This window comes from Oncorhynchus gorbuscha, linkage group LG26 (assembly GCF_021184085.1).
Source record: "Oncorhynchus gorbuscha isolate QuinsamMale2020 ecotype Even-year linkage group LG26, OgorEven_v1.0, whole genome shotgun sequence".
Classification (NCBI taxonomy): domain Eukaryota; kingdom Metazoa; phylum Chordata; class Actinopteri; order Salmoniformes; family Salmonidae; genus Oncorhynchus; species Oncorhynchus gorbuscha.
The window spans coordinates 10,064,878-10,080,815 of NC_060198.1; the positions used below are offsets into that span (position 1 = coordinate 10,064,878).

General features: G+C 49.1%; 1 protein-coding gene across 1 annotated transcript in view; it reads left to right on the plus strand.

The window, feature by feature from the left end:
- The window catches only part of LOC124016060 (trinucleotide repeat-containing gene 6C protein-like), a 67,900-nt gene that overhangs the window by 32,619 nt on the left and 19,343 nt on the right, over nt 1-15,938 (plus strand). The window contains 11 exon segments of the mRNA XM_046331582.1: nt 1,849-4,725; nt 6,429-6,638; nt 7,165-7,412; nt 7,718-7,775; nt 7,875-8,020; nt 8,306-8,449; nt 9,449-9,589; nt 9,864-9,983; nt 11,332-11,415; nt 15,282-15,513; nt 15,706-15,870. Of these exon segments, the coding sequence (XP_046187538.1) occupies nt 1,849-4,725; nt 6,429-6,638; nt 7,165-7,412; nt 7,718-7,775; nt 7,875-8,020; nt 8,306-8,449; nt 9,449-9,589; nt 9,864-9,983; nt 11,332-11,415; nt 15,282-15,513; nt 15,706-15,870 (4,425 nt within the window).

Genomic DNA, 15,938 nt, shown 5'->3' on the forward strand with positions numbered 1-15,938 from the left:
GATGTTCCACAGTGTGGGCTAGACTTATCTTGTTTTTCTCCTGCTTTTAGTATGAGGAAATAAAATAAGCATTTGAAAGATACAATTGAAGAAAGCAGAGTAATGTGTGTACTCTGCAGTAGAGGTCGACCGATTTATTGGATGACCAAAAAGCCGATACCGACTAATCGGCCGCTTTTTTTTTTCTTTTTTCTCCCCCCTCCCCTCTTCCCCCAATGTATTTTATTTTACCTTTATTTAACTAGGCAAGTCAATGACGGCCTAGGAACAGTGGGTTAACTGCCTGTTCAGGGGCAGAACGGCAGCTCGGGGATTTGAACAACTCGGATTTACAACAATACTGAATGAACACTTATTTTAACTTAATATAATACATCAATAAAATCAATTTAGCTTCAAATAAGTAATGAAACCTGTTCAATTTGGTTTAAATAATGCTGTGTTGAGGAAGAAAGTAAAAGTGCAATATGTGCCATGTAAGAAAGCTAATGTTGAAGTTCCTTGCTCAGAACATGAGAACATATGAAAGCTGGTGGTTCCTTTTAACATGAGTCTTCAATATTCCCAAGTAAGAAGTTTTAGGTTGTAGTTATTATAGGAATTATAGGACTATTTCCCTTTGACTATTGTATGTTCTTATAGGCACTTTAGTATCGCAAGTGTAACAATATAGCTTCCGTCCCTCTCCTGCTTGACGCACAACGAAGAGCTGCTGGCAAAACGCACGAAAGTGCTGTTTGAAAGAATGTTTACGTGCCTGCTTCTGCCGCCAACCACCGCTCAGTCAGATACTTGTATGCGTGCATGCTCAGTCAGATTATGCAACGCAGGACACGCTAGATAATATCTAGTAATATCATCAACCATGTGTAGTTAACTAGTGATTATGATTGATTGTTTTTAAAAGAAGTTTAATGCTAGCTAGCAACTTCACTTGGCTTGCTGCATTTGCGTAACAGGCAGTCTACTTGTGGGGTGCAACGAGAGAGAGGCAAGGTCGTATATAGCGTTGGACTAGTTAACTGTAAGATTGCAAGATTGGATCCCCCGAGCTGACAAGGTGAAAATGTGTCGTTTTACCCACCATTCCTAGGCCGTCATTGAAAATAAGAATGTGTTCTTAACTGACTTGCCTAGTTAAATAAAGATTACATAAAGGTGAAAAAGAAAAATGGCCAAATCGGTGCCCAAAAATACCGATTTCCGATTGTTATGAAAACTTGAAATCGGCCCTAATTAATCGGTCTGCAGTCTCCACAGTGTCAGTGTTGCTGGGTCTAGTGCTTTTTGGGGACCTGCTGGAGCGTAGGGAGTGATGGAGGGAGCTATCTTGGTTTCATTTCAATAAGTGAGCAGCTTTCCACTTGGGCTTCCTTTCACAGCCACAGCTAGGGGAGACTGATGGGCCTCTCAGTTCAGGAGGAGACTGCGAGAGCAGGTGGGAGGAAAGGGAGAGGGTTCCATTTCACCCACTCACATAGAGGGAGAGTAGGACGGAAGGAGGGTTAGGGGGAGTGAGTATGAGAGGGAGGGCTCCTATCACTCACCCAGCCACTCCACATCTGACTGCCCCAAAGCAGGAATATATGGATTTGCCATAGCTAATAGGATATGGGGCATGGTCTGCTGTACATTCTGATTAAGGCAGGCATCTGACTGGAGAACAGACCAGGAGAGCGTGACCGTCGCTCTCCTCTGACTGCTGCCATGTCGGATGGTAACAGTTTAACCAACCAAGGGGAGACAGTACAATGACTTCTTCTAGGAGCTGAGGGAGTTTATTACATGGTATTCTCTCACTCACACATATAAAATATTTATATACAACTTTCTCTCTTTCTCCTCCAGACCTGCCCTTTCAGAGTGGTCCTGGTGCCCAGTATGAGAATCCCCACTGGGGAGCCTTACCACCAGCCACTGACAGCAGCAGCAGCACCACCAGTAGTAGCTGGGATCAAGTGATCATCGACGGGAGCGACACCGAGGCCTGGCCCTCCATCAGTCGCAGCAGCGACAGCCGACCAGCGAATCCTTCAGAATGTGCCACAGCTGCTGACTGTACGAACCCAGAGACCAGCAGCAACATGAGCATAGCCGCGGGGGCTACTAGCCAGCAGGCCCACTACCCCTCTCTCAAAGCTAACGTCACCAACATGATGCAGCCTGGCGGTGGCCAGGGAGTTGGAGCCATCGGCAGCAGGGGCTGGGGCACCGGATCAGGCCCCATCACCATGGGCCCCACTGAGGGAGCAAAACCCGATGGTCTAGGACCCAACATGGGTCGGGGTGGAGGAGCATCCGGCTGGAACTCCCAGCCCAGTTTTAGCCTGAACCTGAACCCCAACGCCAACCCCTCGGCCTGGCCCGTGCTGGGGCAAGAGGGGGCTGGAGGTGGCCCCAACCCCGCCTCACTACCTCCCAACGGCAGCCTGGGCAACGGTAGCCTGGTAGGGGACGAGAACAGCAGCAGCACCTGGGGAGGCATGATGAGCCCTGACGCCCCGTCCTCCAATAAGAATGTATCTTTCAGCAGCATGGAACATCCCAACCTTAACACTGACGGACAAAACAGCCACCACACTAAGCAGCCACTCAGCCCCATCCATGGCCTGCCCGGCTGGGGAGGCCAGTCTCCTACAGAGTCCTCCCAGCTCAACGGAGACGCAAGGAGCTCCGTCTGGGGCAACGGAGACACCAAGACTTCCGCTGACTCCAAAAACTCAGGCTGGGACTCGGCACCCTCTGGAGGCATGTCCGGCTGGGGCCACTCTGGCAGCGGAGGCGGCGGGAGTGGCGGTGGAGAAGGAGGCTGGGGGAAGCCCTCCAGCGATGGAGGCGAGGCCAAAGGAGGCTGGGATTCCTCAGATGGCCCGGCCCAGGACCAGCAGGTAAGCTCCTGGGGCCAGCCAACCCCGGCCCCGACTAGTGAGGGTAGCGGAAGCGGCGGCAGCGAGGGGCGCTCCCACCGCAGGGACAGGACCGGCAGCGAGGACGGAGGCCCCCCTCCCCTGCCTCGGCAGGACCTGGACCCCCGGGTGCTCTGCAACACAGGCTGGGGCCAGACACCCGTCCGCCAGCACACCTCCTGGGAGATGGAGGAGCAGCGTGCCGCCAACGAGAGGAAGACCAGCGAGATGAGGGGTGGTGCTGGAGGGGACACTTGGAAGGGCTCCAGCAGCCCCTCTTCAGGATCCCCACCTGACCCCCGGAACGGGGGAGCCAACCCCAACCTGGGACCATCTCAGAGGCCAGGCTCAGGGGGTTCCGGAGGTAAGAGCGAGGGCCCCTCAGGCTGGGGAGGCCCTCCACCCTCAGGCTGGGGGGAGCAGCCTGTCAACAAGGCCCCCAACGGTTCCGTCAGTGGTTGGGGGGAGCCCATGGCCCAAGGCCACAACACCACAAACAATGGCCCCAAGAGTGGAGTTCAATCCTGGGGCGTCCCTGAGGGGAAGTCCTCCCCTACCTGGGACGAAGGGCCAACCAAGACCCAGCAGAACCAGTCCCAGAGCTGGGGAGAGGGTCCCAAGTCCTCCCACGGCTGGGGCTCTGGCCACGGAAGTGGCAGCCGTGGCTCCAATGGCTCCAACGGCTCCAATGGAGGAGAGTGGAGAGAACCGGCCGAGGTGAAGAAGAATGGATCCTCCAGCCACATGTGGGAAGGAGAAGGAGGAAATGGACGAGGAGGAGGGTGGAAGGACAGCCCCAGAGGAGGTGGAGGAGGAAATGGGGGCGGCTGGGCGTCGAAGCCTGCCCCTGCTGTTGGAGGTGGTGGTTGGGTGGAGACCCAGCATCCCAACGGCCCAGCACCAGGATGGGGCTCCAAGCCCCAGGAAAGCCCCAACGGCCCGGCACCAGGATGGGGCTCCAAGCCCCAGGAAAGCCCCAACGGCCCGGCACCAGGATGGGGCTCCAAGCCCCAGGAAAGCCCCAATGGCCCGGCACCAGGATGGGGCTCCAAGCCCCAGGAAAGCCCCAACGGCCCGGCACCAGGATGGGGCTCCAAGCCCCAGGAAAGCTCCAACGGCCCGGCACCAGGATGGGGCTCCAAGCCCCAGGAAAGCCCCAACGGCCCGGCACCAGGATGGGGCTCCAAGCCCCAGGAAAGCCCCAACGGCCCGGCACCAGGATGGGGCGCCAAGCCCCAGGAAAGCCCCAACGGCCCAGCACCAGGATGGGGCGCCAAGCCCCAGGAAAACCCCAACGGAAATAGTGGAGGTGTTGGAACAGGAGGAGGCAGCATGGGGTCCTGGGGCGGCCCTGCATCTGTAAGGCAGAGTTCCAACCCCGGCTGGGGCCCGGGGAGCTCCGGAGCCAAACCCGACCCAGCGATGGAGCCCACCGGCTGGGAGGAACCCTCTCCTCCCTCCATCCGCCGCAAGATGGAGATCGATGACGGCACGTCCACATGGGGAGACCCCAGCGCCTACAACAAGACCGTGAATATGTGGGACCGCAACAACCCCACTGGAGGTAACGGTAACCAAGGCAACACCCCCACCCAGCCGCCGACCATTAAGAACAACGGAAACATGGCCGTCAACAGCCACAACCACTCCTCCGTCCCCCCTAGCAACAACAATCACCACCACATGAACCACCACCACCCGCACCACGGACAGCCCCCGCCACACAGCCAGCACCACGGCAACAACAATGGATCCCCCAACACCGCCGCCCCGCACCAGGGCAGTGGACCCCAGGGCAGACCACCTATGGCCAACCCAGGTAAGAAACTGACCCCACTCACTTTTCTGAAATGTCTGTAAAACAGGTTATTCTGCACCGCTGTAATGTATTGTGGTATTAGCCCTGTGATTCACCTATACTGGAAAGGACTACAAGTGAGAGACTTGTGTCTGAGGAAATATCCAACGTTCAAGTATATATTTTGTCATTGAATATTGGTGCATTTCGTCGTTTTTTTTAAACAACAAATTGAGCGACATGGTTCAATTGTTTAAATTCCATTTTGTTTGGGGGTTTTCTGTGAGCTCAATGTGCACATTGCACAGTTTCTTTAGATATCAAACGGATGACACCCGAACTGTGCGACGTGTTAGGGAGTTTGGTAATTACCTACAATGACCATAATCCATTATGTGCCTACTGGTCCTGTCTGTTTCTTTTACACCTGCTACATAAGAGACCGAAGAATGTGTGCTCAAGAGAGAGTTGCATAGCAAGGTCTCTCTACCTGAAAATGTGTGATCTAAGTGATAGCTGCTATTCAGCAGTCATTATAGTACACCTTCATTTACTTTGAAGAACTACTAAAATAGTGGGTTTGTCAGACAGTATAGACAGCAGCTCTATAGAGATGAGATGATCATTTGGAATGAAATAATTGTCATCAAATAAAACCCATTTAATTAACACAAGTGAAATATTTGAGTAAAGTCATGTGAATGAAGGTTCATAAGCAGTTAATGGGCTGTCAATACCATCATGGGACTTTTATTAATTGTTTTATTCTATGTTGCAGCATTCAACCCACATAATGCATAGTGCATTTAATGTTAAATTATTGGAATTGAAAATGTGTAGAAACCGAACCGACCTTAAAAAGCACTAATCGCTCAGCATTCTAGAACATGCACAGTGCCATGGCTTGTCAAGGCACCCCACTGCAAAGACAAACGCTTCAGTGAAAGCTGACTGTGGCACTGTTCTCGCTGAAAGGTTATGGATGAGAGTGAGACCAGTGCCCCCTGCTGTTTATCTCTGTGTACAACCCCAGTAACCAGAGACTGATCAGCCAGGCTTGGCACACACTGCTCTGGTCTGCCTGCTCACAGTGCTCCTCGGTGGACTCAGCCAGCTCAGACAAGAGGGTCTGGGAGCTGGGCCAGGAGTTAAACAGTCACGGCCGTCCTCCTCCTCCTCTGCCTCCTCTCGCCCTCTCTCTTGGCCGGACTCTGGTGTCGTAGGCTGAAAGCACTCTGACTATATATAGCAGCATCATGGCACCGCATCAACCTATGCTTACGTCCAAAATGGCACCCTATTCCCTATATAGTGCACTACTTTTGGCCAGAGCCCAAAGGGCCTTGGTCAAAAGTAATGCACTATATAGGGAATAGGGTGCCATTTGGTACACAGCCATACTGCCCCTGATTAACATGTAAAAACTTGGCTCACTGTTTTACAAGGAGGAAAAGCCTGAGGATTGAGAGTAGAACGGGGTGTAGTGCAAGTGAATGAATGGAAGCTAGCACACACTGTTCCTCAGTAGTTTTATGGTTCCATTTTCATCAGTAATGGAACCAGTTGGCTGGCAGTAAAACTAGACTGCCAGACTGCAACTGCTAACAATATGTCTGTTGATCACTGTTTGCTGGTCTTGTAAGTGAATATACTTGCAATAAAGTGATGCACACATCGCTTTAAAGCATACATTTATAAATATGTCCTTCCCTCTCTTCTCCCAGGCTGGGGGGAGCTGCCCAGTGTCCAGCAGCCCAAGCCAGAAATGGCATGGGGGGAACCCGCTGGCCCCTCTCCTGCAGTGGACAACGGCACCTCTGCCTGGGGCAAACCCCCCGGTGTTCCTGGAGGCTGGGGCGATGGGGGGCATGAGCCCAATGGACCCTACAGGAGGGGCAACAACGGACCCTCTGGACCTGCACCCTGCAAGCCAGGTTAGGCCCACACGCCATGGTGTACAAACATGGTCAACACTCACTCATCAGTAAATAAAAAATACTCTATTGTGTTTGTAAGCACCTGAAAGCTTCTGTTAAAGATTTGCTTTTCTAGATGTCTTGAAGAACACTGTCACTGCTATTTCTGCTATTGCATGAATTTTTATACTAGAAGGCAGACAAGAAAAGGAGGGACTTGTGTGACAATACTGGCACCAAGTGGTTGCATTCCAATTGCACGCAAAGGGGTTGCCCTTGATCTTTGCAAGCATTCAAAAGTCAAATCAAAGTGTATTAGTCACATGGTACAGTGAAATGTTTGCTTGTCTATGTGCTACGGTTAGACTTGACTGCAGTATACTGGTACAGCAGAAACACAGATACTAAGGTTAGCTTGATACTACTGTTTGGGCACTACAGTCAGATTTCAATGAACCAGCTATATTACAACAAGGCACTTACTAAATCACTTTTACTTGGTATTCATATCCAGGACATTTACCCTGCACTGCTCCTCTTCCAGCCCCCAAATCTATGCAAGATGGCTGGGGAGGCGGGAGGGAGGAGGAGATGGGCATGTCTTCTGGCCAATGGGATGCTGATGCCGGAGACATGTGGAACAGCCCCGCCTCCCAGGAGAGCAGCACCTCCTGTAACTCGTGGGGCCAGCCGCCCAAGAAGGGCCCGCCCAAGGGCAAGATGGGCAACCAGCCAGACGAAGCCTGGATCATGAACCGTCTCATCAAGCAGCTCACGGACATGGGCTTCCCGGTATGAATGTGAATAGTTTTGCAATGGCAGAATTAGACCTGGGTTCAAATACTATTTGATATATTTCAACTACTTTTGCTCCAGCCTCCTGGAGTGCCGGGGGGGAGGGTGTAAGGTTTTGGGATAATTATTTTGTCCTTTTCAGTCAAGCACAGCAATTTCAGTCAAGCACAGATACGAAGTATTTGAAATGATTTCAAATGGTTTCAGAATCCACACATTTAAATGTATCAAGCATGTAGTCAGTGTATTGTATAGTTGAAGTTGTCACTGACTGGGTGTCTCGTGTTGCCATTGTGTTACAGAGGGATCCTGCCGAGGAGGCTCTGAAGAGCAACGACATGAACCTGGACCAGGCCATGAGTAGGTTTTCCCTGTGTGTGTGTGTGGGCGCACATCTACGTGTGTTTCTGCTTGTTGCTGTGTATTCACATTCCATATTTATCTGACCTCTCTCCCAAGGCGCTTTGTTGGAGAAGAAGACTGAACTGGACAAGCGAGGCATGGGCATGTCTGACTACAACAACGGGATGAACAAGCCGTTGGGTTGCCGTCCCCAGGCCCTCTCCAAAGACCCCTCCTCGGACCGCAGCCCATTCCTAGACAAGGTACTATATGAATGCCACTAGCATTGTATCGGGAATCGACAGCCGTCATGTCCAATAGAAAGACGGCTAGTGAAAGACATGTCCATTGACAAAGGATTAAACCACAAACGCACGTGCCTATGAATGGTGAAAATACAGGGGTCTTGTTTCAGTCCCACCTTTTCTTATTACCGCGATTGGGATTATGAGAAGTTGAGTGTCCTTTGTAAAGCGTGCCATACACAAACAAAAGTGATTGATTTAACTGAAATGATTGATCTTGTCTCCCCTCCTCCCTGGCTCCAGGACGGTGGTCTGTCAGACGACGTCCCCTCCTCACCGTTTCTGCCTTCTCCCGTTAGCCTGAAGCTCCCCCTGATTAACAACCTTCAGCCTGGGCTGGCCCTGGGCTCCCCGGGGCTCAACATGCAGAACTTGAACAACAGACAGGTGAGGGGGGGGGGGTGAAACGCATGCGCTGTACCTCAGTCTCGTAATGAGGTAGCCCTTCCTGCGAATAGTGTCACCCTCGGCCCTATTATGGCTAACGGTTAAGACGTTGGTTCAGGTCCCGTCTGTGACACACACACAAATAGATGTATACATAACCACAAACACATTGAGTGTAGATAAGTATACAGTAGCACATACACAACCACACACACACGTGCTTACATTACAATCTCTCACAACACACACTCCATGAACCCATTGCCAGGAGCTGGAGAATAGAGGGGCCTCGATATGCGACACTAAATGGAAAACACTTTGAACGTAGTTGAGAATTCCATTCAGCTCTCCACCATTCTCTCGAGGGTCGTTACGTCCGTAACCTTGCCTGCGGAGCCCATTGAAATGGCATAGTTTTTGGATCATCAACTCTACAGAAAGGAGCTGCCGTAGAAATACGAGTCCTTTAATAGAACATAAGAGTCCTTGAAAGCCCAACAAAGCACTGTAACTCTGTCATAACAGTATTGAATTGAACAACTTCTTGTCTGACACTGAACATAATTCAATCCCAATCATAATCCCAATCATAATCACAATCATAATCACAATCATAAACCCAATCATAAGTCCCATTTTCCTTTATTGGCATATTGCTGGGGGCATTTTTTGCACTATCATTTAATCACAATCACCATTTAATCCAACTGAATGCATTCCAAATGTGCCAGTTTCTCCAGTATTGGTCTGTGGTTCAATGCGGTAGACCTTAGGTTTTCAACTATTTTCTTTCAAATGGACCCTGGATGATTTGGGAAGTGGTGGAGAAATAGCTTGTCTTTATTTGTGGTTTCTCTGAGACTGTGTGAGCCAGAGTTGTGTATTGTGAGGGACATCCTATTCATCGACTGTCTAGAGAGAATGAGTGGATTGAGTGATTGCCATGTCAACTCTTATTGACATTTAGTCATTTCCTCTCGTGTTTGTGTGTGTGTCTAGATGCAGATTGGAATGTTGGGCAGTAGTGGAGCAGCACTATCCCGGGCCATGCAGCAGCCGCCTCCTCAGCCGTCAGTGCCGCCTCTCGGCTCCTCCCAGCCTAATCTACGCGCTCAAGTGCCTCAGTTTCTCACCCCTCAGGTATACACACACACACACACACACACACACACACACACACACACACACACACACACACACACACACACACACACACACACACACACACACACACACACACACACACACACACACACACACACACTATGCCTCAGCCAAGTTTCTCTCCGTTCACACACACCACGTTTTCTGTCCCCCAGCCCCAGGCTCTCTCCATGACTGCTTTACTCTGTTGTTTTAAGATATTTTGAGATGTTCTGAACAACTCTCATCTGTCTCCTTGTCCTCCCTCCAGGTTCAAGCACAGCTCTTGCAGTTTGCCGCAAAAAACATTGGTCTGAACCCTGCACTTTTAACCTCACCAATAAACCCTCAACAAATGACCCTGTTGTACCAACTTCAGCAACTGCAAATGGTGAGTACAAGCCAAAGGCCCCAGTCTGCCTTAGAAACAGGGTTCGTTCTAACTGAACCAGACCGGATGGGCCTGTCTGCATTAGAAACAGGGTTTGTTCTAACTGAACCAGACCGGATGAGCCTGTCTGCATTAGAAACAGGGTTCGTACTCCCAGAACCAGGCAGGATGAGCCTGTCTGCATTAGAAACAGGGTTCGTTCTAACTGAACCAGACCGGATGGGCCTGTCTGCATTAGAAACAGGGTTCGTTCTAACTGAACCAGACCGGATGAGCCTGTCTGCATTAGAAACAGGGTTCGTACTCCCAGAACCAGGCAGGATGGGCCTGCCTGCATTAGAAACAGGGTTTGTTCTAATTGAAACAGACAGGATGGGCCTGTCTGCATTAGAAACTGGTTCGGTGAGTACGAACCCTGACAGGATGGGCCTGTCTGCATTAGAAACAGGGTTCGTACTCCCAGAACCAGGCAGGATGAACCTGCCTGCATTAGAAACAGGGTTCGTTCTAATTGAACCAGACAGGATGGGCCTGTCTGCATTAGAAACAGGGTTCATACTCACCAAACCAGACAGGATGAGCCTGTCTGCATTAAACAGGGTTGGTACTCCCAGAACCAGGCAGGATGAACCTGTCTGCATTAGAAACAGGGTTCGTACTCCCAGAACCAGGCAGGATGAACCTGTCTGCATTAGAAACAGGGTTCGTACTCCCAGAACCAGGCAGGATGAACCTGTCTGCATTAGAAACAGGGTTCGTACTCCCAGAACCAGGCAGGATTAACCTGTCTGCATTAGAAACAGGGTTCGTACTCCCAGAACCAGGCAGGATAAACCTGTCTGCATTAGAAACAGGGTTCGTACTCCCAGAACCAGGCAGGATGAGCCTGTCTGCATTAGAAACAGGGTTCGTACTCCCAGAATCAGGCAGGATGAACCTGTCTGCATTAGAAACGGGGTTCGTACTCCCTGAACCAGACAGGATGAGCCTGTCTGCATTAGAAACAGGGTTCGTACTCCCAGAACCAGGCAGGATGGGCCTGCCTGCATTAGAATCAGGGTTCGTTCTAATTGAACCAGACAGGATGGGCCTGTCTGCATTAGAAACAGGGTTCATACTCACCAAACCAGACAGGATGGGCCTGTCTGCATTAGAAACAGGGTTCTTTCTAACTGAACCAGACAGGATGGGCTATTCTTATTGTATTGTTTATGGACACCCTCAGGGGTACCCCAGAGTCTTTTGGATAAGGTGATGACCCTTTCTCTCTTTCTCTTCGTCTCCCTCTGCCTTTCGCTCTCTTGCATTGACTCTTTCCGTCTCTCTTTCTCTCTTTCTCTGTTTCTAGGCGTACCAGCGTTTACAAATCCAGCAGCAGATGATGCAAGCTCAGCGCAACGTCTCGGGCCCCATCAGACAACAAGAGCAGCAAGTAAGAGGCCCCTGTTTCAACCCCTATACATTCTCATCACTGTGTGGCCCTCTGGGTCATTCCATTTGATTACATTCACTTTTTGATTTTGAACTAAACTTTCCATACATATTTGCCCATGGTACATGTTGTCAGAAAGTGAGAAGATGGAGGTGCTCAAAGTTGACCCATTTTGCATACCCTACCTACATCCATCCGTGTCTTCATCACTGGAAAAGATACTGTTGAGCGTGATATCATTTAAAAGCTTACAAACTATTTTATAATTTCAAGAGAAAATGTCAAGTATAAAAAAATTACATCCTTTAATGTTGTTTATCTATAACCTCAACCTCGATTGATTTTATATATTTTTTAAAAATTTGCGTTTTTGTTTTTGCATTTCGGGCATATGTTGTAGCTTAGACACGATATGACGTCATCTGAGTCTTTTTTTTTGTGCTCGCAATCGATTGAGATGGCATGCTCTTGAAATCGAGGTGTGTCATTTCAATCCTAGAAACAGAATGGACATATAACCCTTCAAACCGGTGTAATTTAGCTGGTATATCATTGACATTTGAATTGAAATGTTTACTTCCAATTGCTCTGACAAAGATGGCCGCTGGTCCACCCACCATTGAATGTCAACATAAAACAAATAATAGAACAGACATTTATCTCTGTTTCCTGTGGAAGACTTAAAGTATAATGTAAAACAACTGATATATCCCATTCAAGTCAACATTCTGATGTGTGGACCTGCTACCATTTTGAAAGTTGACATTTTAAAATGTATTCCCATTTCAGAACATCCACCCTGTGTTGAAGAGCATGGTGTCTCAACCAATGGCAGGCACAACTCAAACACCAAAGATAATATCAAAATCGGGTCTAAGCTACAACATCTGCAAAAATAATCCGCGTGCACAGTTTTTGATCATTGACAAAGTTAGAAATGACGATTTAAAGAATCTATAATACCGTAGATATGTGCTATAAAATGTATTGTTTACGATTAGTGTTGAACTCGACCGGATATGCTGACTTAGTTGCGTGTGAGTCAGGGGAAATGTGTTTGTCAAAAGCACCTCCAGTTGCTCAAACTTGCTATTTCTCTGGAATGTATGGAGAAGTGGTTACAGAAGTTGTTTGCTTGTGTGGTTGGATCCTTTTCTTCTTTTTTCTTGCAAATTGAGAACTTCTGTAAAATAATCTGAAGACACTAAATTGGGGCCATGGCAGTCAATTGCAAAACATTCTGACAGTTTCTGTTTTGTATTCTCAACTCACCATCACATACTTTTAATGTGGGGCTATGAGTCAATTACAAGTGAGTCTGACATAAGATAAATGATGTCACCACCACTAATGAGGTGTGCTTGATGCATGTCGCGTCTGCGCTTCTCAAAGTCGAGGGGTGTGGTCCGCAGTGCGCACCTCATCTCTCCTGTCACATCCAACCTGGATCGATATTTGTTTTTAGTGCAGACGAACGCACTGAATCGGCGTACTATGAGTTTTAATTCTTGGAGGGAGACGACACGGTATTCCTTTTTGAGTCAGGAACCGAAACTCCTCAATAGTGACCCGTGAATGCGTTGTCTGCAACATACGGTCACATCGACTGCATGGCCAGGCACGACTCCTACACCATCATTAAGGCCTGATCACCGACAACGACGAGACAGCCTATAGGGAGGAGGTCAGAGACCTGGCCGGGTGGTGCCAGAATAACATCCCTCGACGTGATCAAGACAAAAGAGATGATTGTGGACGACAGGAAAAGGAGGACCAAGCACACCCTCATTCTCATCGACGGGGCTGTAGTGGAGCAGGTTGAGCGCTTCAGGTTCCAACCATCTATCATGGTCCAAACACACCAAGACAGTTGTGAAGAGGGCATGACAAAACCTATTCCCCTTCAGGAAACTAAAAAGATTTGGCATGGGTCCTGAGATCCTAAAAAGGTTCTACAGCTGCAACATCGACAGCGTCACTGCCTGGTAATGGCAATTGCTCAGCCTCTGACCGCAAGGCACTACAAATCAAATCAAATGTATTTATAAAGCCCTTCGTACATCAGCTGACATCTCAAAGTGCTGTACAGAAACTCAGCCTAAAACCCCAAACAGCAAGCAATGCAGGTGTAGAAGTACGGTGGCTAGGAAAAACTCCCTAGAAAGGTCAAAACCTAGGAAGAAACCCAGAGGAACCAGGCTATGAGGGGTGGCCAGTCCTCTTCTGGCTGTGCCGGGTAGAGATGTTCATAAATAATAATAATCAGTAGATGTCGAGGGTGCAGCAAGTCAGCACCTCAGGAGTAAATGTCAGTTGGCTTTTCAGAGCTGATCATTAAGAGTATCTCTACCATTCCTGCTTTCTCTAGAGTGTTGAAAACAGCAGGTCTGGGACAGGTAGTTGAAACTGGAGCAGCAGCACTACAGAGGGTAGTGAGTACGGCCCAGTACATCACCGGGGCTAAGCTTGCCTGCCATCCAGGACCTCTACACCAGGCGGTGTCAGAGGAAGGCCCTAAAAGTTGTCAAAGACCCCAGCCACCCCAGTCATAGACTGTTCTCTCTACTTACCGCATGGCAAGCGGTACTGGAGTGCCAAGTCTATGACCAAAAGGTTTTCAACAGTTTTTACCCCCAAGCCATAAGTCTCCTGACTAGGTAAATGGCTACCTGGATGTGTGCCCCCCAACCCGTCTTTTTACGCTGCTGCTACTCTCTGTTCATCAATAATGCATAGTCACTTTAACCAGATCTACAGGTACATACTACCTCAATCAGCCTGACTAACCGGTGTCTGTATGTAGCCTCGCTACTGTATATAGCTTGTCTTTTTACTGTTTTATTTCTTTACCTACCTATTGTTCAACTAATACCTTTTTTGTGCTGTTGGCTAGAGCCTTTAAGTAAGCATTGTATTCAGCGCACGTGACAAACAAACTTTGATTTGACATCGCAGCTCGGTCAGCTGTTCCATTTCACTTACCGACCCATCAACTGATCCAGGATCACAAACGGATTTCGCTGATTTGGTCACTCATCTGTATCCTTTTTTTCCCTATTTGCCCTGCATGGTTGCTTTCAGTTTCCCAAATATGTCTGTTACATAGGCAAGGAGACATGTTTAATTTTCAGCTAAGTCTGTTTAAAAAAAAATTAAAAAATGTAACATCCATTGCCAATGACAATTTCTCTAAATTAAAAAAAAAAATCTTTCCCACACTCCCCCTCGATAACCACCAAGCCTCGGTTTGAAATGGAACATTGTCATGCTCTGATCCCATATAGCCGCAAAAGTTTGGGAACAGGCGTGTGCGATGTAGTTCAGTCGAAGTTACCTGCTGCTTATCGGAGTTCTGCACTCTTGCTGCCAGTTGCTTTCGGTGTACCTATTATAACTCAGTGGGTGTATCATACAATGCGTCCATATGGTAGAGGGAGACTCATTCATAACTAGAGTGGAATCCGTTTTTCGTCAATATAGCCACGCTGAACATCACCTGTGCTGTTTCATGCTCGGGAATCGTGAGACAGAACAATATGTCCTCGTGTATAGCATCCCCTGACAAAAGTCAATGCACCTCGGCCCTCAAAGCTAACGTCCATTTGGAGAGAATAAAGTGGAGAGTGAGTCTTTCAGTCAGTTTCCTCTTGATTGCTAACTATAGCATCAATTCAGTGTTATCCATTTTCATAGACCCCTAGTTTGGGAACCGCCAGCATATAAGTGACTGTTGATGAGGTGCTGATTGTAGGAGTCATGCCACGGTCTGTTGGTCTTGGTCATTGTAACCTTATGCCCTCACTCTTTCTCTCTCCTTTGTCCCCCTCTTTCTCCTGTTCTGTTTCTTTCTCAATCCCCCCCTCCAGGTTGCACGTACAATCAATAACATGCAGCAGCAGATCCAACAGCACCAGCGTCAGCTGTACCAGGCCCTGCTAATGAAGCAGCAGCCCCCCGGCTCTCACTCCGGCCTGCACCCCGGCCAAGGCAAATCAGCCCTGGACTCGTTCCCAGGCCACCCCCAGGCACCGGGCCTCTCCGACCTGCACACCAAAGAGCCGCAGTCTTCTCCCAACTCCTACAGCCCCTACCCCCTCTGTGAGTCCAGCACTCACACTGTCACTCACACACGCACTCCTTCAGCCCCTACGCTCTCTCTACATCTCTCACAAACAAGCTGTTTGTATAACTAGTAAGCCTTAAATACGTCAGTAGAAGTCCCTGCAATGTCTTATCTATCTGGTTTGTGTTGAGCTGTGTATTCAATGTTAGATGTTTTCTCTCTCTTAGCTGGACTCAATCCAAACATGAATGTAAACTGCATGGAGGTGGGGGGCCTGTCCATGAAGGAGCCTCCCCAGCCCCAGTCCCGTCTGTCCCAGTGGACCCACTCCAACTCCATGGACAGCCTCTCTGGAAACTCCTCCCACATGGAGCCCAACCTCAATAAGCACGGTAGGAGGAACGTTAGGAACTTTGAAGTCTCGTTTAAATTCTGTTGTTCCCTCGGGGGGTGGGGGCAA